The following is a 23,962-nucleotide window of genomic DNA, read 5'->3' as shown; positions in this document are numbered from 1 at the left end:
ATATTAAAAAAGAAGAAGAATTCTAGAAAATACTTATTTTTTGGCTTCGATGATAGCAGTCTTGATTTATTTTATATTTTATATCAAATTCACAATTTTTTTATTAAATGTATTGCATGTGCTCATTTCAGATAATTATTAAGTAACCATTAACTATAATAAACAATCAAACAAAAAAAAAAGCTTCCAAACTTCTGTTTACGTTCAGCACTTACGAGTACCGAACAATCGCCAAGAAATCACTTTTCCTAGTGTACAGTAAGCCATAAGTTTTCATTATCTCTTTTCAACTACGAAACTACCAAACAGTATAATAACCATTAATTTCTATTCTTTATTCTATCTTTACCTAATGTTTTTTTTTTTATTAAATGTATTGCACGAATAAGTTTACAGCATCCTTTTACCAATAGAATACATAGAGCACAAGGGGTAGATGCTGACCAATAGGAGAGCAGGATCTTTTGGGGTGAATAGCATCAGGAACCAATGGGAGAGCGTGAGGATGGTGGCGAGTTTACTCAGTTGGCGACGCGCGGGTTTTAAAATTGTTCTCGGTGGTCCGGGCGAATCTCAGGACTTTACAGCAACAACTTTCGTAACTTGAACTATTTTCGTATGTAGAGCCCAAAAAATCTTCGTATTTTCTTTCGTATGTCGAGTTTTTCGTAAGTTGAGCCTTTCGTATGTCGAGGTACCACTGTACTTTTAAATTACCCTTAAAGGGAAGGCCGTGTTATTAATTTCTTAACAAGCAGATGGCAAGTGTGTTCACAGTTAGTTCACCACTTAGAAGGGGAATTGGAAATATCTAAAGTCAATTTAGTTTCAAAAATCATTTTAGTGCTGAGATGTCTCTCGATACCAGTGTATTTCGTATCTGAAATATATGTAATCTGTCCTTGGTGGAACTTATTGTTCATAACTTGGAAGATTGTAAAGTGAATAGATTTAATACCATATAGAATGTGTATAAGTTAATTACAACAGAACATTAATGTAGGTAATAGTTACTTTCATTTAATTGGTTTATGAAGAAGGTTGGAAGTAAAGTGTAGATATATATACTACATAATTTTTTTATAAAATTAGTCAAACACTGGGGTAGAAAAAAAAATTTATATGTAAATTTATGTACATGTGGAGACAAATTTCTTGACAGATAGCATCATGAACTAAACATATCTTCAGCTTTCAACCGTAGGGCTTTCCTTCAAAATTACCCAAGGATCCTATAAGATTGTTTATAGACATGTGATGGGTCCCACAACACCTATGAGAAGGCTAGGAAATCATGTGAAAAAGAGATAAGTGGAAAGAACTCCCATCTCCAGATTAAGAAAAAACTGCATTCGTTTACCACTACATATAGTCTTTATTCTTGGTAAATTATCCACTATTGTATCTGCTCTGAAGATTAAAGTATTAAAAATATACCTGCACATAACATGATAATTTTCAGCAATTCCAGAACTGTCATAGAAGCATTTAAAACATAGTCCAAAAAATTCCTGTTATAGAAAAAAATAATAATAATCTTTCCATAAACTACAAGAATATTACATGTGTTGAACTGTGCTATATCTGTTCTTATTAAAGGCATTAAAGAAAATGAAGATACAGATAAAATAGCTTAGTCTTCAGCTGTCATTACCAGACCCAATTAAGATGCCCTTAATAGACAGACATCCCTACCCTGTTTAATTTATTCACACAGTTCATAAGTAATTCCTTGCTTTTCTTCCATCTGTCACAGTCTATTGCACTCATAGCAAGAACGAAGCAAGGTCAAGTTGGTGTTTCATCTTTGGGAATGTATAGGGTGATCCCTCTGTAGGAAGCTCAAAGTTGACATTCAACATCATATTGTATGTGTAAGGTGATATCTGTTAAGAAAAGTAATTTTTAGTTACCTTCAGTATTCAGATAAAATTTGCATATCTCCAGAGACTGCCAAACCTTTGCCAATAGGCTTGTAAGTATGAAGAGTCAGATATACTCAAACTAAAATAAAATTCTAATTTTTCTCAGTGTAGAATTCATCTTTTTCTTCGACAGCATTAGTAATTTGTTTGAATATAATATCTGTAACTTTTGGCTTTATAACTTCCTGGCTGAATAAGTTTCTTCAGCTGTGGATATTATTATGAGTAAATACCATAATAGCTTTCCTGTTCTAAGAGTGAATGATGGGAACCTGTAAGATTTTATTTGGTCAACAAATTGTTTCACTTCAGTGTACTATCGACAAGAAAAGGGAAGATACAGTTTTCTTAAATCTTTGGACACACATTGTTCAATAATGTCACACCTGGCAACTAGAAAAGGGGGTGGAGCTTCAAAATCATTGTGGTTGTTGCTTTCTAGTCTTAATCATTTATACTTTAATGTAATAACAGCCTCTCTATTATTATTAATGTTGGTTGGGTAACATCAGTTCAGAGTAGGATATCGATTGCCCTTGTATAAAACCTACTGTGAAACCTTACTCATAAGTGATGTTATGACACTAAAATGACATAAAATTCTTGCGCATGTAATTGGAAATGGTCTTGAATAATGAGAGCAAATGTTTTTAAAATTTGGGCAATATCAGTGATATTCCTGAGGAACCATACAATATGAATGTAATATGATATGAGAGAGAGAGAGTAAGCATAGGCCTATCTATAGAGATACTTAATTCATTATATTTACTTCGAGAGATTGAGCGATAATATTTTTTGAGAGAGAGAGAGAGAGAGAGAGAGAGAGAGAGAGAGAGAGAGAGAGAGAGAGAGAGAGAGAGAGAGAGAGAGAGAGAATATTATAGTATTGGTGATGGACTATTGAAGGGAAAGGCAGAGGAAAGAGCAGTGAGTTGGTGCATGGATACCTGGGAAACAGTGATATGGCTGCCTAGATTGTGCTTCACTATACGTACGTACATTACTAGATAAGTATTGAAGGGGCCATAGTTTTCAAGTTAATTCTCTTAAGAAATTCATACCTTAATCTTGATTTCATTTGACAGCTATCATAAGATTCAAAGATTGTAAAAAGATGTGGAAAATTTCAACCATAGGCTACGGTCATGCTTGCTTGCTTTATATACGTAACCTCTACTTTTGATAATTGATTTTCATCCTTAAATCATTCACAAAAAAAGCTGTGTAAAGTAAAAATATTTATTGCCACTAATAACTATATCTATTGCGCAGGCAACTATATCTATTGCGCAGGCAATGGAAGTTTTATATCATGCAAAAATGCTGATGTGTTGGGAAATTTTTCAGTTTCCTGGCAAAGTAATGCAGCCGTGTTAGCTGTGTAGGCTAACTCCGAACTGCTTGGAATGGGAACATAGCCAGAAAATCTTCGAGTTGACAGGCTACTTTAACTTGATAAAGATTTCTTTAACCTTGATAAAGATTTTCTTTTAATGACAGTAGTTTTGTAAACAGCTACAGCATTCAACCCTTGTCAGGGTTCAAGTCATCAAAGTATGAAAGCCATTATGCCAGTATATAGTGACTTGTGCTTTCCTGCCCAAAGCACTTGGGCTCCTCCTCACAACATAGAGCATAGTCTTGTGGATTTAGTTAAATTTGCTCAACCTACCTTAGCCATCACAACATTGACTGCTATTGACGCTAGCTAACTTTAAATGCTTTGGAATAAACACAAAAATTTTAGAAACTAAAATAATGATCATTACTGCTTATGATGATGGAAAATAATTCTTTTCTTAGAGAAAAGCGAGTTCTAAATACTAGTCTCGTCGTGATACAGAGGAACACAACCAGATAGCATCCACTCTTATCTTCCAGATCTCTATGACCAAATCCATCTGAGAAATTCTAATTACTTTAGACATGTATGGTGTTTTTAAGTATCTAAAAAAAAATTTTTTTTTTTTGCATATATAATATATATGATATAATTTGCTGTGTATTTTCATAATACTATAAGAGTAAAGCTACCAAGATATGTTTTCTATAAAAAAAAAAATTTAACGTTTGATGAACGAAAGATAATGAAAAGTGTATACTTTTCTTGCCGATAGTACACATGGCATAGAGTCCCTTGGTTTAATCTAACAATGATATTTGGGGCAAAATGCTTTGGTTATATGGCTGTAAACATTATGCCGTCTCTGGCCATTTATATTTTGGTCTTGAAACCTTCGTTGTAGGAAATTTTAAGGAGAGAGCTGTCGACGTGTCTATTTCTTTTACTTGGAGTCTTAATATATTCAGTAATACTATTTGACTTTTTAGGTATATTTGAATGAGACTCGAGGATAAAATTGTGTAATCCTACTTTTCATTTTGCAAGTTTCGCAGGATTCTTTTTCCAAGCCTTATATTGGGTTTGTGGCAGTCTTTTGATATTATTTAACAAGGTACCTTAAACTAGCAATCTGTGCCTGTAGGGTGTGGAAGTCTTTGTTAGCTATTTACGCATTGTTTGTGGAATCGCCACATGCAGTTAGTTGCTAGACACCCTTTGGAGTTTTAGTTTATCTTTTTTCCAACCAACACCTCCTTCAGGGAGTACGAACCTCCCTGAGAAACCCTGGAAGCCACCCAAACCAGATAAGCCTCCACAGTTATTAGCAAGACCCCCGTCATTCTCCTCTGAACAGTTGGACGCCATTGCCCCCTTGAATTCTCATCATACAGGTTTGTCAAAAATCTTTTGTTTTTGTAGCTATGTCACGCCTTGCTATGATAACTAATTGTTTGTTGAGTATTCAGCTTCATTGCAGGATTGTACACTTGCATTTGAATCCATGCACATTATGCACATTTTCTTCTTTTATAAGTATGATTATTTGGTCATTGAATGCAGAATGAGTTGTCTAATTTATCTTGTGACGGTTGGTCAGCGTACATCTGCAGTAATGACTTTTATGCATATTTCATAAACGGATTTTCTTACACTAAACGTTGTTTTATGAACAGAACTGGACACACATTATAGCAGTTGGTTTCCAGCTCCCTTTTGTAATTTTCCCATAATGTACAGAATTATGAAACAAAATATAGTAATTGACCTACAGCCGCCCTTGATATTTTTTCATTACCTATGTATTTTTTTTTTGTTTAGTAATTTTTCATTTTTTCAGATGGTCTATTTTAATAACTTATCTGTGGTTTTGATTAGCCAAATATTTAGTCAATGTACAGTAATTGTACTATTATCTAGCATGTTAAATGACTCTTGTACTAGAATTAGTGTAGGAAATTTTATAGCTAAACATACTAGACCTGTAGATTGTTATGTGTAGCATTTTCTGCATCATGAATTTTATAATTATGATAGAAACTTTGCATGATTTTGTAAATGGTTCATCTAATTAACATCATAGTTACATTTCAGTAACTTCATGGATGTAGTGGCATTTTTCTATTGAAATCCAAAATTCTTCTGGTTATATGAAAAGAAGTTTAATTTTGTTTTGGGAAATGTTGGGGATTTTAAAAAGAGAGAGGAGTATAGCCAGGGTTTTATTTATCTGTTAAAATTTGAAGTTTATTATTCTATGGTGTAAAATGTTTGTTATTATCAGGTCGTGGAGTATATTGGTAAGTTTTTTATTTTTTTTTTTTTTTACATTGTTAAAACTTTTTTTTTTACATTGTTAAAACATTTTCACAATGTTTTTTTTTAAATGTTTTGTTAATCTAAGCCTCCTTTTCTATTTAAAAATTTTTATTGCTCTTTGATATTAATTTTGGAATTCCATACTCTGTATTTGTAGTATCATATTACATATTATTATGTATCACAAACCTCCCATTACTTATATAGTGCTCGTTTTGTAAATTTTCCCATTACAAAAGCTCTTAAAACAAAATGAACAGCTGTTGGCAGTTTATGCGCATTATGTACAGGTTCATTGGTTCCTTTGTGTCTGCAGTTCATCTTTTGTTTGTCTTATGTTGATGTCAAGTCCATGTTCCTGGAATGTTCAGGTGGTAGAACAGGAAGATGTTGAGAACTGTTTTTCCGTTGCTGTCACTTTGATCTCCATTTTCATTTTCCAAGTTTATCTTTGCACTTGCTTGCCTAACAGTTGCCGCAGTTCAGGAGTGTTGTATGCCTGTTGGTGTTATCACCATGGTTATTTCAAATACTGTACCAGTATTCTTGTTCATCAAGAGATGAACACAAGGTGATTTTCCTGTTAAATCTGTGATGTAGTGTACAAGATGATCCTTATGATGTGGATTATCTAGATTAGTTGTTAAGTTTGGAAATTGATACAGTGCAAAAGAACTTGGTTACTATATTCTGCAGGGAACAGTATGTAAACTAATGAGTATTCCTGAGGAATGTTTTACTTTTAATTTGTATTTAGAGGCAATGATTGAGATATAGAAGGCAGAAGATAAGAGATTTCCTTTCTAGTTTTTCTTGTGGTATGGCAAAACAATAAGAAAGGCTTCAGTTGAAGAAGTAGGTGTTGAAGATCAGACTTGTGTCTCAAATTTGTATGAGTTTGAAAAACTTTTACCACTGGTTTTTCCCTTCACTTATTAGATCCATTGGCTTATGGATCCATGCTGACCTAAGATCATTTTATCCCAATATGGGTAGTGCCATAACACACTTATTGTGGTGCTCTGTAAGCATTACTAAAGGGAGTTTGCAGTGTCCCTTTGGTCCTAATGCCCATACTTTTCTCTTTTTAAGCTTTAACCTGCATTCTGCATTCTTTCCTCCATTTTTCAGTTCACCCTCTCTAAACATTATTTCTTAGAGCTATCCAACCACTCCCCAAGGCGTGGCTATATAGCCTAAATTTCATGATTCATTTTCATTCCTAAGAACTTAAACATTTCATTTTTTTCTTTTTATATATGGCAAAGACATTAACCTTATGCTCAACCCTCATCGGTTATCTGAGCTTTGGGTAATATTGTTAAGGCAGTGACTTCTCTTCATACACATGGAGAGTAAACTCCCAAAACATGATGCTAGTTCTTTCTTGGGTGGTAATTTTCCCTCTGGTATCAGAGTCCACCACCTGTTTGGAGTGAACTTATTCTTGAGATATAAGGGGTTTTGTGTATTGTATATTGTAAGGTATTGCTGCTACATTACATCTAGAGGTAATTCTTATTAATACTGTAAAAGTATCATAGGAAGAATGCAAATTCACTTAGAGGCCTTCTGGAACTACTTAGTAAGTAAGCATTCCTTGAATACTTCTTAAAAGGAAATTTTTATAGCAGCATTACAGTTATAGTTTACCCAGGCTTTGAGCATAATCACAAAGTTTACCCATGAACCTTCACTTTCAAAATATTAGTGCCAATTAATGATTGAATACACTTACTAGTATTTCAATATTGATGTTTTTTTGTAAATTGTTTGATATAATGAAATGTTAATTTGCTTTTATTTTTTTATTGGCCAACAGCCTTGAAAAGTGGTGGATCGGGGAAATTCACATGGCCTCCGTCCACTGACACAGCAGCCTCTACCCCAAGTGAAGAGGAGCAAGTGCCAGATTCTACAAATCTTTAGAACTTCCAATCTGATGCTGTTATGTATTTTGGTACCTCATCACATCCCAGGATAGTTTTTATAAACCTGTGCAGTGCTTCGTCAACAAGACAGAGGAAGATCGGATACATCATTACGAAGATCAGATACAATGGTCTTGTATGCTCCTTGGTTGTGTCTTTCTCTCGCCTTGTATGTAATTTGAAATGACTCTCATGAACATTGAATTTTTGCAAATTGGCTGTCTGTTATCTTGGTGCTCATAAAATTTTGTTTTGCCATCCTACCTAGAATATACCTAATATACTATATTTGAACCCCAGGTGACTTTTTTTATTATTATTTTTATTATCTGCAATCCTTAATGGGAATCTGCATAAATATTAGCTCTATAAGCAATGCAAAATATAGTCATTTATTTTACTGAATCATGGCTGTAATTTGCATACCTTCTAGAGATGTAAAAATGAAATTCTGTCACATTATCAGTACTGACCAAAGTTGTGATAGTTTTGATTAAGAAATAGTGAATATCCAGTGATATGAAAAACCCTCCTCAAGCCAGTTACGTTATTTAACAAGATTGTGATAAGAGATTTAAGGAAACAGAGGGAGTAATAATGTGAAAGAAAGGTGTTATGTTTTGTAGATACAGTATATAAGTGTTTTTGTATAAAGAGTATTGATTTTTAGTAAAATTGATCATAATACATCTGAGTGATTAAAGGCATCCAATGCCATTCTAATACTGTTGACCAGTTCTGCCATTTCTGGTTAATAGGTGTTATTTAGGTTTCATGTTTTGATATAAAGCCTAATATTTTTTTCCAATCATGTATATTGTAAATTTAAAGCTTGTTTCTATTATAATACTTAAGTGTTATAAAATGATGTTATGGAGCTATTATTTTTTTATTTTATAGAAAAGTTTAATGCATGTGGTAGATAATTTACCTCTTGGTTATCCTTCTCTCAGTCTGTCCTTTCGTCTGCTTGTCTGTCTTTCTCTAAGTGAGAAGCTTAGATCATTCTTGGCCCTCACCCAGCAGGTCAAAGGAGGATATGAGTTATTAATGATGTCTAATTTATATTCCTTTCATATGGTTTGTGTCTTTGGGGGAGAAACATATTATCTTGGCAGATTGTGTTTGGCCTCTTTTCTCTCATTGCCCTTGTTTCTTTCCTTCACCTCCTTTCAGCATTTGATTTTCTAGGGCACATGTTTCTGGTAAGAGTGTTTGAATGAAGAATTAAAATGTCATCATGAGTATACATGCAGTATTTTATGAAATCTAAATCTAGTTTTGAATTAATTTTAATTAAGGAAATGCCAATCTATTATGTAATTTTTTTGTGATAATTTTTCTTCATATGCTGTAAGATAGCATGGTAACTCTAGAAGATAGCTTTTATGTATTCATGTGACAGTAGGAATTCAGTTTGAATCAACATTGTCTTGCTACAAATGCAGATAATGTAGTCCAGTGATAAGGAAAGTAGCTACCCTTTTTCAGTCATTTACCTGGCAGGTGTGCACAAATAAGTTTTAAGGGGAGGTAGTGTCTGACCAACATAATTAGTTTGTTATATAACATGCTTGCATAATATCCAAATGGAATAATAAGTCAGGTGTACAGTATGTAACCATATAGAAACAACAGAAACCCTGCTAATGCAAATGAAATATGAGGAGTTTCATGTATTCTTCCTTGTTTTTACATGATAATCGTGTTATATACTATTTTCAGCAGTTACTTGCATGATGCAACAGAATGAAAATTCATACTACAGTGCTATGCAAAATACATAGTCTTACCCATCACTTCATTGGCATTTGGCAATCATCATTACATTTTGGTTAACAACTGTTGTTTTTGTTAACTACTGCTTGTTTCCACATTTTTTCTGTATAAATCTCAAGAGGAAAAAACCGTAATTCCTAGCATTCATAAAAATTCTTTTGGTATCTGCTTAGATACTTGAACATATTATTTCTATGCCAGTGTATTTTGTAGTTGAAGTTATACAACTGGCTACTGATTAAAAATTTAACTGAAATTTCTCAAGACCAGTTGTGTAGAAAAAAATCTGAAACCCAGCAGAACGATAGAATAGCAATACGTAATCAGTCTTCTGGTAAAAAAGTTTTGGATACTTAAATAAAGAAGCAGTGGATGATGGAGGCAAGGAGGAATTGGTTTAACCTAAAAAAAAAAACTAAAAAAAAAAATTTTTTTTCTTTTTTGCTGAGCTTGTGGGTACTTCTCAAAAATCTTGCCCTGAGTCCTGGGTTTTGCACGGATGTTGAAACTTTTGTGAGGCTGAATAGAGGGTTAGGATTAATTTCCTTTTGTTTTACTGCATTTTTGACTAGTAATTCCCTAAAGATATATGATATCTATATGTTGATTCAATGAATTTAGGCTTCTTCCACAAAAACTTGCTTCACAGCATGCCCCTACTAGATCATCATGATGAACTCTTTATTCGTATTGGCTCCATTTGTTCTCAAGCAGCTTGATAATTTTAAATTTGCCTCCTTGAAGCAGTTTCAAAACCTGACTCGCCATTTGTGATCCTCTTTATAGAGAGAAGTCTGTGAAATAGTGACAGCATTCAGCCTGTCTTCTACATCTTAGCACTTCTAACACTGACAGATGCAGCTTGTACCAGTCATTAAAGATGCAATCAATTGCATCTGTAAAGGGCTGCTTGCATCTGTAAAGGGCTAGCCAAATTGAAGATGAAAATCTTGGGTTATTGGGCTATGGATATTATATTGATACCAGAAAGGGATATATTATACATTGAATTTGTCAAAAAATCCATTCTGTGAAACTAAATATCTGTAAAAATTTGAATTTGTCAAAAAATCCATTCTGTGAAACTCAATATCTGTAAAAATTTGAAAAAATGCCATAATACTTTAATCATTTCTATACCTAAAATATTATCAAAAGGGGCATTTTAAAAACTTTGAACTGATTAGCAGTCTTGACAGACAACTTCGTGTTGTTTATACTATAATTGTAAACATCATATAATTTAAAGCCCAGAACAAATTCTAAACTTTGGGCTTGGGGTGGGGGGAGCTTTAATTACTAAACCTGCATCATTAACAGAATTTATTAATCCTTTTTTTGGGGACAGTAGTAGAAAAGCTGTGAATGAAAGCTGAGCTCAATATTAGTAAATCCAAAAGGAATTCTGTTGACTGATTTGCATTCATAATTTGGCAAAACTTAACCTGTTGAAAACCTTTTATTTTGAACTACCATCTTAAACTGTGACATACTGTTTATAACATTACTGTCATTCCATGTACCTTTACCTTTCATTGTATCAACTTCTGAAATTTTTTTGGTGCTGATATGACAGTACTAATGGCTGTGGCCACCTCAAATACCCTTTGTCATAGGGCTGATGTCTGACTTGGTGTTGGTGATTTCCAGAGGTCTTTTCTTAAGTGAATTTTAATATAGTTTAATAAATACAGCTCAGCTTACTCCTGGGTAACTATGGTGCCTGTGAAGTTGTGGTTTTCTTACTGCCCAAAACAGACTTTTTGGGAAAAGCTCGAGATTTATGACAAAGCAACATGAACAGGGTTCTTGAGTGACTGGTATGGGATCAGTGTTAGGCACAACTGTATTTTAACCAATTTTTCTATAGTTGCACTAAGAGGGCCACCTAATTTGTGTGAGGTACGTATGTAAAATCTGGTCTATGACTTACTAAGGTGGTCACCATTAAAAATCAAGATTGCTTTCCAATATATCCTTCAAGTAATCAAAATAAATTGAAAGCTGAATAAAGGTTTTGAGTGTATTATACCATATCAATTTGTACCAAGAAATGTTAACACTACTTTGAAACTAGGTATATACCATTTCTTACAATAAAGTGGTCAAGATTTGCTAGTGCCATATACAAACCTAAATATAAGGATAGTAATCACACAACTGTAAAGAGAAAAACCAGTTTCACTAACTTTTTTTTAAAACTTTTGGACCTTGGTGAAACATTGCATCATCTTTAAAACTGTACATTGTGTATGTGATTTTTTTTTTTATTTGATGAATGTTTGAGCTTCTTTCCAACTATGTAGCTGATAATAATTCCTTTTGAACTTTCACTTTTATTATACAAAACATAACAACCACATAGGCAGTCCTAGCAAGCCTTACAGGTTATGTTATCATGAACAGCAATTTTGAAATGGGGTCCTTGTAGACAAAGATTTGCCCTGGTTAATCTCAAGATTGTCTAAATACATATTCAAATGTAAGAAACAGTTGTTCTGCAAGAGATCGAGAATAATTAGTACCATCCATTTGGATTCAGCCTTTAAGAAAATATTGTATCCAACCTTTGAGGAAATTTTAGCGTAGAACTTGCTGTAGCTATAAAAAGTACATGTGTAAGGTGAATGTGACCAGCAGATTATGTATATTTCAGCCTATAAAGCAATAAATGCCAAGGTGTTGACAGTAGTAGGGCGAGCCTATTTTGGGTTTGGTAAGATGTATCTGAATTTGATGAATATATGTAAATATGAGCTGGTATAAAACCTTTTCCTTCTTTGTAGCATGTGGGGTAGCATCCAACTTATATCCTGTGTGGGTTTAATTCCTACCAGAGAGGAAGATCATCTTTAATTATTTCCTCTTTGGTTTCTAGGCTTTCATTTCCTAATGCATCCTAAAAATGAAAGGAAATAAATAAGATGGGTCATTGTGGCTACTAAAAACTCATAAACATGTATTGTAATTATTTTGATCAGTGATCCAAACAAGAAGTGTTTTGTGTAATGCTGCAATTTGAAATTTTGCCTGTGTAATACTGTATAATGCAACTGCAGTAGTTCTCTCTCTCTCTCCCCATCTAAGATGGCACTAAGGCTAGCACAACATATGAGTAATTAGTTATTACAGAAAAAATAGTCAGAGCTGTAACTCTGTTGAAGAATCTTATGATTTTTTCCTATCATAAGCAATTATTCAAGTATGTTTAAACCACCTGCATCCAGGAATGACTAAGGTTGACAGTGTTAACCTTATTCTTACTGTCTACAGATGGTTTAATAAAGTTAAATGAAAAAAAAAAAATCTGACATTCAGGACTTTCTTCAGCATGGTTTTCTACCAGATATCTCAGACAAATCCTCCCTGCTACATTTTACGGAGGAGAATATCACCACAAAGCAAAATACAAATGATTGATACCTTCTTATCAAAATAGATTTTTTTTAGTCTACAGTTAAAAAGGTTCTTGCTCAGTGATGAAAATGTTGCAAATTTGTTTAAAAATTTGTTTTCTCTGCTTTAAATGGTCAGTGCCTTCCTTATTACTTCTACTCCAGTAGTGTGAGAAAATGTTTGGTTAATTGTAAATTTGATGTGTGTAGTGGGTTTTTCCTCATTATTTGGTTTTCTTGAAAAATTAATATATTGTTCCCATTATCAAGTTTTGATACTGTATCTAGTTTACTTCTTTTTGTAAGTGATGATCATTTGTTTTTCTATGCTGTCATCCCCTTAAATTTTATTTATACGTACCTTGTCATTATTCTAAAACATTTGTCTACCAGTGAAATATCAGTAACTACATTATTATGGTGCTTTGTATATGCTTTTAAGTTTGCATAGAATTACCAGGAAAAGCCATGTTTCATCTAATTTCCCCATTCCTGTTTCCAAACCCTTGGTTTTTGTGTGAGCAAGACTTGCTAATATTAGAGTCCCATGACTACACGAGTGGTAAGATACACCAAAAGCATAAGAACTACAATTGTTAAGTGGTTACTAATCCTGCAGTGTTTTAGCTTTCTAAAACCATAATTTTGTGATTTATTTGTCTGATATACTGTAGTAAGAAAGATATGTGCTTTTGGGCCACTTTTTTGTAAATAAATAATTGTATTATGGTAGAATGCATTATTTATGCCACATATTTCCTCATAAAAAATTACCTTCCTGCACATGGCTGTAAATATAGTTTCACAATTTTACATGACTAAATTAATGGGAAGACAAACATCATGATGAAAATGAAGTTAACATATTGTGGAGAAAATTACGGTCAAGAATCGCAACCTTCTTTTTGCTTGGAAATCTCTTGTAAGTTTCTTCTCTAGTCACACAAAGGGTTTTAGCAGGGCCAAATCCAGCTCAAAGCATTAAAATGCAAGTGTGGTATACTATGTTGACATTATTTTAAAATCTAGAAGTTCGAAATGCTTGTTGGGAAATAAGAAAACAAGGGAGAAGGAGTACTCTAGCCATATCATATAAGTGCATATTTTTTATTTCATACTGGTGATAAAAGGATCAAATTGAATTCATAGCAATTTTCCCCCAGATTTTTTGTAAACTTTCATTACTATTCAGAATGGACCGATGTGTAGTATACACACAGCCCATGAACTGGGGAACATTTAATGCTGCTACTGCTCTTCAGGGCTTAACATGCAACATATCATTTGGAGTTTCTGAAGCGGTAGTGTTTTATAACCATAGTAAGTTATAAAGGATTAACAGACTTTTAAAATAAAAAATGTAAACTTCCAGTCACTGACTGATTTCTAACTTGTGTTTATTCAGGGGGTATATAGCTGCCAATGTATAATTGAAATTGCAGGGTCCTTTCAAAAGCTGCAAATCTCTTATGCAAACCATCCTGTTGCATACTGACATAATAATAATAGTATTGTATTTATAACGGCATGCTATTGTGAAGGAACTAGTATGTGTCTCTAGCTCAAGTGTGAAACACAGTTTGCCAATTTCATACTCTATGGCTAATAATTTGACAACTGTATGTACTAGGAAGATATTTTAAGAGGGTAATGTAATTTTTAAAAATAATTTTGTACTCTATTACCCAATCCAGTATTTTCTCATGGAAATTTGAGTAGCATACAGTCCCAAAATCCAACCAAACATATTAAGTCTTGCATACATTATGAATCTAGTATAGAAGACCTAAGATTATAATAGACTACCTTTCTTATCAGCTTGAATGTGACAATCTTAAAATGGATGCAAATTTATACCAGTAGTGCAGGAGGCATTCCCTTTCTGATAGAGCAGAAAGTAGTTTGGGTCTGTCTCTCATTATAAATGCTGACATTATATTGCTATCTTTAAATTTGCTACTGCCTAGTTTGATTTATTTTCTATTCTAGAAACTTCAGCAGATGAATTATGCTCTCTCTAGTGTGCCTTCTAGCCATTGGGCTGAGTCTATCCTAGGCTTGGAGTTTTGAGAAAGTATAAGCAGGTAGCATGTAGGATAGTCGCTTTTCTGTGGCACATGCCTCTTGTGTACATCATTTAAATCTAAATTGTTATTGAACACTCAGAATTTCTATCTATCTTTTGCTATAGCCCTAATTTATTTGAAGTGGTGTAAGAACCCGTTTACCTTTATTTTCATTTGTTTTGCACTCTTGTCATTCCTTGGTAAATTATATGAAGCATGTTTAACCTGTGCTCTTCACTTCAGGTGAGAAATATTACCCCTAAGATTTGTTTAAGAGCAAAATTTGGAACATTTCTTCCTTATTTAGTTACAAATCTTTAGTACCAAAGTTATTTTTATTTCAAATGTATAGTAGTAGAGGAGTGTGGCAGGAATGTTTACCACCTTCTGTTTTTCGTCCTTTCTGTTTGATTTTTACTTTATTGTTTGCATGTAAAATTTTAATTTTTGGTTGATCAACTGCTTTGTCTGAGCTTATTTATTCTTGTGCGGTAGAGAATTGTTTCAATTGTTTTTCAGTCTTGTGTTTCTTATGAGCAGAGCTTGAGTGCACAGGAAAGTAGTGATGGCATTACAGTATTATATTTTAAAGTCAGTGCTATTGCTTTTCCTCATCTTTAGAACAAGAAATTAGTGGCTATATATATTTTGACGTGATGGCATAATGCCAAACTCATGATAGACACTGTAATGTAAATAAATTTCCTATTTACCAGAGTTGTTTGTTTCTTCCTCCTCCTCCTGAATGACTACTATATGTTTAAAAAAAACATAGCATTTTGAGAAATGATGCAGCAGAAGTTCTCTTACAAAACTACTGGGTAAAAAAAAAAAATCTGATATACTCAAATCTGCTGGAAATCTTTTTCATATTCCGACAGTAATTTAGTATGTATGTAATAGGAAGAATCTGGTCAAACATTTTTAAAAGTGTAAGACATGAGTTAAGAAGTTTTTCTACATTTGTGCTAACCATGAATAACGGCCATTCTAGGAAGAGAAAAAAGGAATAAAAATGGCCTGAGTGCTGGAGACGTCCTCCAGTGTTTGACTTTCCTTATTTAACATTTTATTTTTTCTGAAGTAAATAGAAAGGCAACATCAGCAAGACGTTACTCTGACCTACAGAAGATTCAAAATGTATCCTGCATACTCATGTATCCCACAGTCTGCTGATTATGATACTGATCATGACATAGTTTGCAATGAGGTAAAATTTGCAATGACTTAAAGTAGACCAACATAAAGTTCATTAATCATACTGGGCTCTACAATGTGAAGAACCCTAAAAAATTTTTAACAAAATACCCAGGTAGCAATCATAACACCATTTGGCCTGAACTATACCTAGGAGACATTCCACTTTGCCACACTTAGCGGCTGACTGATTTCAATACGGTATGCGTACCCTTTAAACTCGTTGAGTGGAAAAAATAAAAGCCCTAATTCAACGTGTGAAGACAGCCCCAGATGAGTTGAGGTATGATGTAAGGAAGATACAAGTAATTCAGAGTATCCATGCAGAGACTGGTCCCCTATTATATACATACATATACATACTATAAATATATATAATATATATTAATATAATATATATTAATATTATATCTATATCTAAATATATATATATATATATATATATATATATAGGTCATATATATATATATATAGATATATATATATATATATATATATAGATATATATATATACATATATATAGATATTATAATTAATATATATATATAGTCTTTTCCTGATGACCAACCTGGGGACTTCTAGATAACAACGAATATGATAAAGAAATATATAAGGGATATATATAATATATAGATAGTATGTATATATATATATATATATAATATATAATATATATATATACTATATATAAATATATATATACTATATATAATTATAGTCTTTTCACTGATGTTGACCAACCTGGGAGAACTTCTAGATAACACAATTATATATATATATATATATATATATATATATATATATATATATATATACACATATATATATATATATACACACACACACACACATATATATATATATATATATATATACACACACACACATATATATATATATATATATATATATATATATATATATATATATATATATATATATATATATATATATATATAGTGTTATCTACAAGTTCTCCCAGGTTGGTCAACATCAGTGAAAAGACTTCATCCCCAGTAGGTCACCTTGGCTAATTTACTCAGGTAGGTGCTTTGCGAAATGTAATTACCTTTTAAGATGATGAACATGTTATAGCTGAGACTACAAGTATGAATAACCCCAAAAAACAATTGAATAAATACTGAAAAAACTACAAAATAAATCCGTCCATGGATCTATAAAACTTACAGAAGTACATAACAAAAATGTCAAAACAAAAACATTACTTGACTAAACTCAGGGAATTTTAATACGTAAAACAAAACTATAACTTGACTAAATTCAGGAAATTGTTATATCTCCTTATATGAGGAAAACCTATAAAATCAAATCGAGGGGATATACTGGTACTTGGGGAAAACCTCAAGTTGCAACTCGAGATACATGACATACCAAGGGAAGGGGAAGCAGAAAAATACACTGGTTTTCAACAAAAATAATCGTTACAAGCACATACAAAAAGTTATATAAACATATAGTTCATGTACTTGGGGAAATTAATATATATTTTAACTATTATAAAAGTTACATTCTAGTCATCTAATATCACAATTCTGTTATTTTTCAATAGCAACTTAACCAGTCCAAGTATAGGAATGGAATTGCAATATGATAAATAAATATATCAATGGGGTTTGCTACCTAATTAACTGAAGCACATACATATTTCTCCAGAGCACTTGAAATTTAAAAAAATACGTGTATGAATGTATACAACGAACAAAGAGAAAACGTATACCCCTCACCGTCTTATCAGGTCGTCAACCTTCTCAAACAAGACATCTCCAGATAAACCACCAGACAGGCCTCTGCCAGCCAGCCAAGTTTAGCTCCTGCCTGCCTTGATTCGTGTTTATCGTGGAACCAATGGCCAGAGATGGAATTCCAAAAGCGAGACTAACACGAAAGGTCTTGGGGGAGAAAGAGAGAGAGAGAGAAAAATTGCCTTCCAACCCAAAACTCGGTCAGTGTATGACCCGCACTGATAGTGAACGGTAGCGTTTAGGAATTCAGTGTCTTATGGAACGGTGCATGTGGAGGACGGCGGCGCGGGCGGTAATAATCATCTGCATCCTTTTAAATTACTTATTTTTTTCTTCTCTCATACAAAATGGGTCGTTACGGACTTTTCCACGTAGAAGATGGCAGTGGTGGTGACTTTTGGTGTTGCTAGGTGAAATTAAGTTCTCCTAAGATGAATTTTGTTTTCAACATAAAAAGTCCGATAAAATGTCTCTTTTGTGAAGACCTATCGCGAGCAGTTGCGTTGCTTCTCTATTCTCATAGTCATATACGTAGTCCTATATATAAAACTTACACTTTATCAGCCTATTTTGGCAATTAAGTACTTTATACATTTTATGCAAACAGTGATTACGATACTTGATGACCGCAGGATTAAAAAAAGTGTATCTTAGTTTAACGAGACCACTGAGCTGATTAGATATTTTTACGTGGCTAGGAACCAATTGGTTACCTAGCAACGGGATCTACAGCTTATTGTGGGATTCGAACCACATTATATCGATAAATTAATTTCTACTCACCAGAAACAAATTCCTCTGATTCCACGTTGGCAGAGCGGAGCGTAGGGTTTAATTTTGCCTAATTCAATGCATATAAATTAAATGAACTAAGTAATTTCGACATTTTTTACGCAAAAGATGAAGATGTAACACCTGTTTCAGCACCACTGCCTTGTTAATAAGGTCGTCAAGCTGTTTAATTACAATTCTAATCTTTTAATGAAATTCTAAGACTAAATTCGAAGTACGTCGTGAAAAGAATAAATTATGTCCATCCCTCTCTCTGATTTGCACTTGAAGCTTTATGTAAAAGAAATACCGAAAAAATAACACGACTAGTTATAGAGTATAATAACACTAGGAACAGAGGTCACTGACTCAAAAGTGACAAAATGAAAATGATATTACGTATTTCTCTAAGATTCTCAACAGACTTCCAAATCTGTTTCCGACGAGACGCGGTAAAACCCATCCAATTTACATGATGTATAATTTCGTACGGCCGACTGACTGTTAATGTTAACAATTATTACTTCGTTAAAATATTTAGCATAACAAAACAAACATAATGGAGACATCAGCATATGCACAAACAGTTTAAGTATAAAATGTAAAAATCTGATAAAGAATGCTCACAGAAATTGCAAAGATATTTAAGAAGAAAATCATCAACCACGTCCATGATAATAATAACCACTAAAACATTCTTAGATAACATACGAAAGTTAAATCGTTCAGGAAGAACCCGCTATCAAAATGTGACCAGATAATGACACTCCCTGACCCTGAGTCGTTTCCTCCAAACCATGACACCTAAATCATTCTTCCTCCAGTTATCGACTCACGAAGCCATGAGAGGGAAAGAGAACAGGAACTAGACGCACACACGAATACCATACTAAAGGAAAACAAATTAATAAAAGTAAATAATAACAACAACAATAAATATATAAAAATGCTACGGAATCGACTGTCGGCGACTCTGGCAGCAGCTGTCGACCAGGCTAAGGAAGGTCAGGAAGAATCGGAGGATGTCGCTAAGGAAGAAAGCAAGGAAGAAGAAGAAAAGAAAGAAGGGGAGCCTTACAGGTAACTGATTTAATTTGTACTAATGATTACAAATACTCAGGTAACTAACGAGGTGATTGATTACACACACCAATACACACCCTCGTGAATGGTTCTTATAAGAATGGGAATGACAATGTGTATATATATATATATATGTTTGTGTGTGTGTATATATGTGTGTGCATATATATATATATATATATATATATATATATATATATATATATATATAATATATATATACCTTAAACGAGTTTTTAGAACTAAATGATACTCGTTTAGACAAATGAAAGAAACTACTAACAAGCAAATTTTACAATGTATACAGGAATTTTTGCCATTATACACGTGTAACCCCAACCCCCTTTTTTTCTGCAAATATCAAGCCATCAGTATCGTTTATAGCGAATTCACTGGGCCTCGGGAATAAGTTACACCCAACTGGAATAATAACTGATTGGCTTCAAAAAGAAAAGAGGTTCAGGATTGGAAACGGCAGAAAGTGAACAGACTTGGAATGTGCAGACAGACAATGCGGTTTTGATCAGCATAGCACCATATGAATTACAAAGCTTCTTTAATAGAATGCATCATGTATCTAGAGAGATGGGACTGGAACTTAATCTAAGAAAAGCAGCAGTAATGAGGGCAGAGTAGGCACAAAAGGACGCAATACCAGACGGAGAAGGATTAACGAGGCTGACTATCAAATATTTAGGAACGATGATATCCCTTTCGCTTGAAATAGAATTTAAAGACTAAAAAAGGGGATTCAAACAATGGGCAAGTAGGATAAAATTTGGAAATCAAATAAGATTGAAACTGCATATGAATAAGTAAGATTATAAATCAAGCACGATGATGTGACAATAAAACTACACCTCAAAGATTTTGTCCATTTGAGAATAAAGCTTTAAGAAGAGCATTAGGCGTCAGATGGCAGGACAGTTTTAGAAATTATACCATAAGAGAAAAATGATAGAGTATTAAAAAAAAAAAGACAACGATACAAGAGAGATGGAGATAGTTTAACTACGTCCTCCGAGCCACCCTTGGTGTCAGCTGGTTTCCTGTGGGCACCAGTAGAGTTGGAAGACCCGGACCTACTTGCATGAGAAGGGAGGCTGGATATAAGTGGAGATTTGTGGAAGATAAAGCACAGGAAATACACGAGTGGTCGAATTTCACAGAGGCCATGTTTCATGCGACATTCAAGGCCATGATAATGATGTCAAGCTATTTTGATTCAAGATCTGATGTTTCTAAAGCAAATTTCTTAACGTTTAGCTGATGACGTCTAAATCAATTTTCCAAGAGATATTACGAGTAGTAATACAGTCATCTTCAGTAATATAACTTTTAAAGTTACAGCGTACCTTATCAAATAAATGGCCTCATACGTTTCCTATTAAAAAATTAAAGAGCTGAAGTCATTCACAGCCTGCCGTAAAAACTGTAGGTTTCAGGGAATTAAAAAAAAAATCATAACCGCCAAGTAAGTTTAACACGCAATCTACCCTGATACACCAAATAAAGGCGATAAACAAGTCCTGTCTAGCTCTAGATACCTGGCAAACTAATGATGTACCTGTACGGTCCGTGCACGTAACCAATTAATTACATAAGCGCATCTAAGTATAAAGTGAAATCGTGAGTGTATTCGCATTTGGTAATTATCTACTTCTTTCGAAGTGCAACCAAGTCTCGAAAAATGGAATAAGTTAGCTTTAAATATTCATCTGCTATAAGTGTATGGGTATTGTATCCACAAGCATGCTAGTGAATTGTACCCAGAAGCATGTGCGTATGTGTATGTATCCAAGATCATGTTTGTAAATTCGAATACCTGTGATGCTTTTTGGCATAAATGAGATTTCCAATGAGCTCAGAAGCCGGTTTCCATCGGCAGGGGAGGTCTCGAATTTCAAGAGCAATTTCCTCATTAAAAATTGCCCGCATTGCAAATTGTCTTTCTCTCTCTTTCCTTGGTCCTCAAGTTCATTTTCCTTTACATGCAAATATACACTTTCCCTACTCCCACGAAGCCATTCTCCTTCATTTTCCTTCATTTCCATTCTACGAGGTCATCTTCCTCTCTGTGTTGCTGTTCTTAATTGCCGGGCATGACGTGAGGACCACTCGTGTTTTTGAACACGCTCCGAATCTCATTTCCCTCTTCCTGGAAAATGTCTTCTTCTTCTTCCTCCAGTTCCACATTTTTCCAGCCGAGAGATTTAGCGTTCATTTGGCGAGCAGCGATCCCGTCGCGAAATAACGCTGGTGATGAACCCGGCTGCATTAATAAGGTCGAGTCCGCCTTGTCTTAAATTTTCTTTTTATTCCGCTAATTGCTGATAATTTCGGCCAAATACTTGGTTTTTTAATTGCCGAATGATTCCGTAATTGCGTGGATGTGCACGATCTGTCAGCCAGCGAGGCCGGGACGCGAAATGAGAGAGAGAGAGAGAGAGAGAGAGAGAGAGAGAGAGAGAGAGAGAGAGAGAGAGAGAGAGAGAGAGAGAGAGAGAGAGAGAGAGTAATGCAAACCAGAAAGACAAAAAATCTAGAAATAAAGTGAGGTTATTCTAATAAAAGAAATTAAGAGAAATTTAAAGAGAGAGAGAGAGAGAGAGAGAGAGAGAGAGAGAGAGAGAGAGTGTGTAATGCAAACCAGAAAGACAAAAAATCTAAAAATAAAGTGAGTTTATTCTAATAAAAGAAATTAGGAGAAATTTAAAGAAGAGAGAGAGAGAGAGAGAGAGAGAGAGAGAGAGAGAGAGAGAGAGAGAGAGAGAGAGAGAGAGAGAATACGAGGAATAGTGGCAAGAATATAATACCTATAATTAAGAAACAAATACACCTATGTAACACCTTCGAGAGAGCAAAGAACTCTGAACTCTTCCTACTTTAACCGCGTCCGCCCCAACCCATCAGGTGGTCTTGTAACACCTATAACGCCATCTCTTCTCACATTTATCCTGGAAATGAGTAAAACTCGGACCACATGGTCGCGTGACAGCTTGTTCCCATAACCTACCTAAGCCCTGGAATTCTCTTCTCGCTTATACTTTTCTTAAATCCTATGAGTTTTCCTTCTTTAAGAGGTAGGTTTATAAGTTAATTAGTGGTTGACGTCATCATCCATCCCTACACTTTTGTATTTTCTGCCCCGGACTAAATAAAGACAAAATTGCCTTAAAAAATACGTTATTTAACGACTCTGGAGTACAATACTGGCCCTAATACCTGTCACGCTTTCGTTTCAACTCACGAACACGACAGCCTTGACTTCCAGAACCTCGCTAACCACTGATGCTAAAACAACACATAAAAAATGATTCATTACCAATATAGAAACCTAAAACTAATTGACTTTGGAAACAACACTTCAGTTACTGCATTGACATACAAAGGCTTAAACCCCACCTATCCTTTGCAGTAACTTTACATTTAAATTGTTCAGTTCTTTTAGGCTCTGTTGGGAAATGAGCAAATTTGGGGTCCCATGAGTGCATGGCCAGTAGGCATTCCAGAGTGTTAAGGATACACGATGTGTGAAAAAGAAGTATTCAAGGCCACCAAACATACTGGATAAGCAAAGCTGAGGGGACGTCTTCTTATCGATCGTCAGAGAACTAAATAAGACGCATTTGTTCTCTGTATTGTCTTATATCGATGTTCCAAGTCATACATTTTGAAATATATAAAAAAGATGGACAGAATAACTCAAAGATGACCTTTAGACTCAGTGAAATTACACTTCTTATACCAAGACACCAAGACCACATGAATGAATGATACACCATCTTTCTTTTTAATGCTACTCGTGGCGTGACATCGGCGGATATTTTATATGAAATCATTCATAAATAACCTAGTCATAATTTTCACACGATAACAGCCTGTATATCATCATCAGCCGTTCATAAAAGGGGATGAAAAGGTAACTGCGAGGTGATTTAGGGCGTTTCATGGAAGTTTAATAAATTTTTCTAAGATGATTTCTTTAATTTATATTCTGAAGGATACTTGATTTTTGTGTGGCTTAAAATGGGCCATATCAACTGTACTAAGAACACCGCACCGTATTGTCAGTAATTTAATCAGTATATATATATATAGATATGATATATAATATATATTATATATTATATATATAAGCACGGAGTGAATAAAACACACATGCGTACATCTAGTTGATCCCAAACATAGTACATTCCTCAGGAGGTCGTTTTTTCAATAACTTTAGATAAACAGACTTTAATTAAATGTTGAAGAGTTGATAACCTTTTGTATGAACAAGTAATTACCAGAGCTTCAAGGCCGTTTCTCTATGTTAATGACTACCAAGAGAAATTTCCATGAATTTACGTTAATTACCTGTACATATGAAATTTGAATATAATCA

The 23,962-nt window shown here is 33.9% G+C and overlaps 2 protein-coding genes across 3 annotated transcripts in view; both read left to right on the top strand.

Moving 5' to 3' along the window:
- Positions 1–15,473, top strand: part of LOC135208713 (SH3 domain-binding protein 1-like) — a 77,424-nt gene extending 61,951 nt beyond the window's left edge. The window contains exons 10-11 of one of the 2 annotated variants that reach the window (XM_064241191.1): positions 4,533–4,664; positions 7,412–15,473. In XM_064241191.1, coding sequence (XP_064097261.1) covers positions 4,533–4,664; positions 7,412–7,518 — 239 coding nt within the window. In that variant the 3' untranslated portion in view covers positions 7,519–15,473. The remainder of the gene's footprint in view (positions 1–4,532; positions 4,665–7,411) is intronic. The other variant, XM_064241192.1, reaches the window with a different exon arrangement.
- A 2,451-nt stretch (positions 15,474–17,924) lies between these two features.
- The window catches only part of LOC135208710 (dynein axonemal intermediate chain 1-like), a 56,817-nt gene continuing 50,779 nt past the window's right edge, over positions 17,925–23,962 (top strand). The window contains exons 1-2 of the mRNA XM_064241186.1: positions 17,925–18,013; positions 19,317–19,572. Coding sequence (XP_064097256.1) covers positions 19,439–19,572 — 134 coding nt within the window. The 5' untranslated portion in view covers positions 17,925–18,013; positions 19,317–19,438. The remainder of the gene's footprint in view (positions 18,014–19,316; positions 19,573–23,962) is intronic.

Source organism: Macrobrachium nipponense, chromosome 35 (assembly GCF_015104395.2).
Source record: "Macrobrachium nipponense isolate FS-2020 chromosome 35, ASM1510439v2, whole genome shotgun sequence".
NCBI classification, from domain to species: Eukaryota; Metazoa; Arthropoda; class Malacostraca; order Decapoda; family Palaemonidae; genus Macrobrachium; species Macrobrachium nipponense.
Note: the sequence above shows the minus strand (reverse complement) of the source record. Positions and strands in the feature narration are given on the sequence as shown.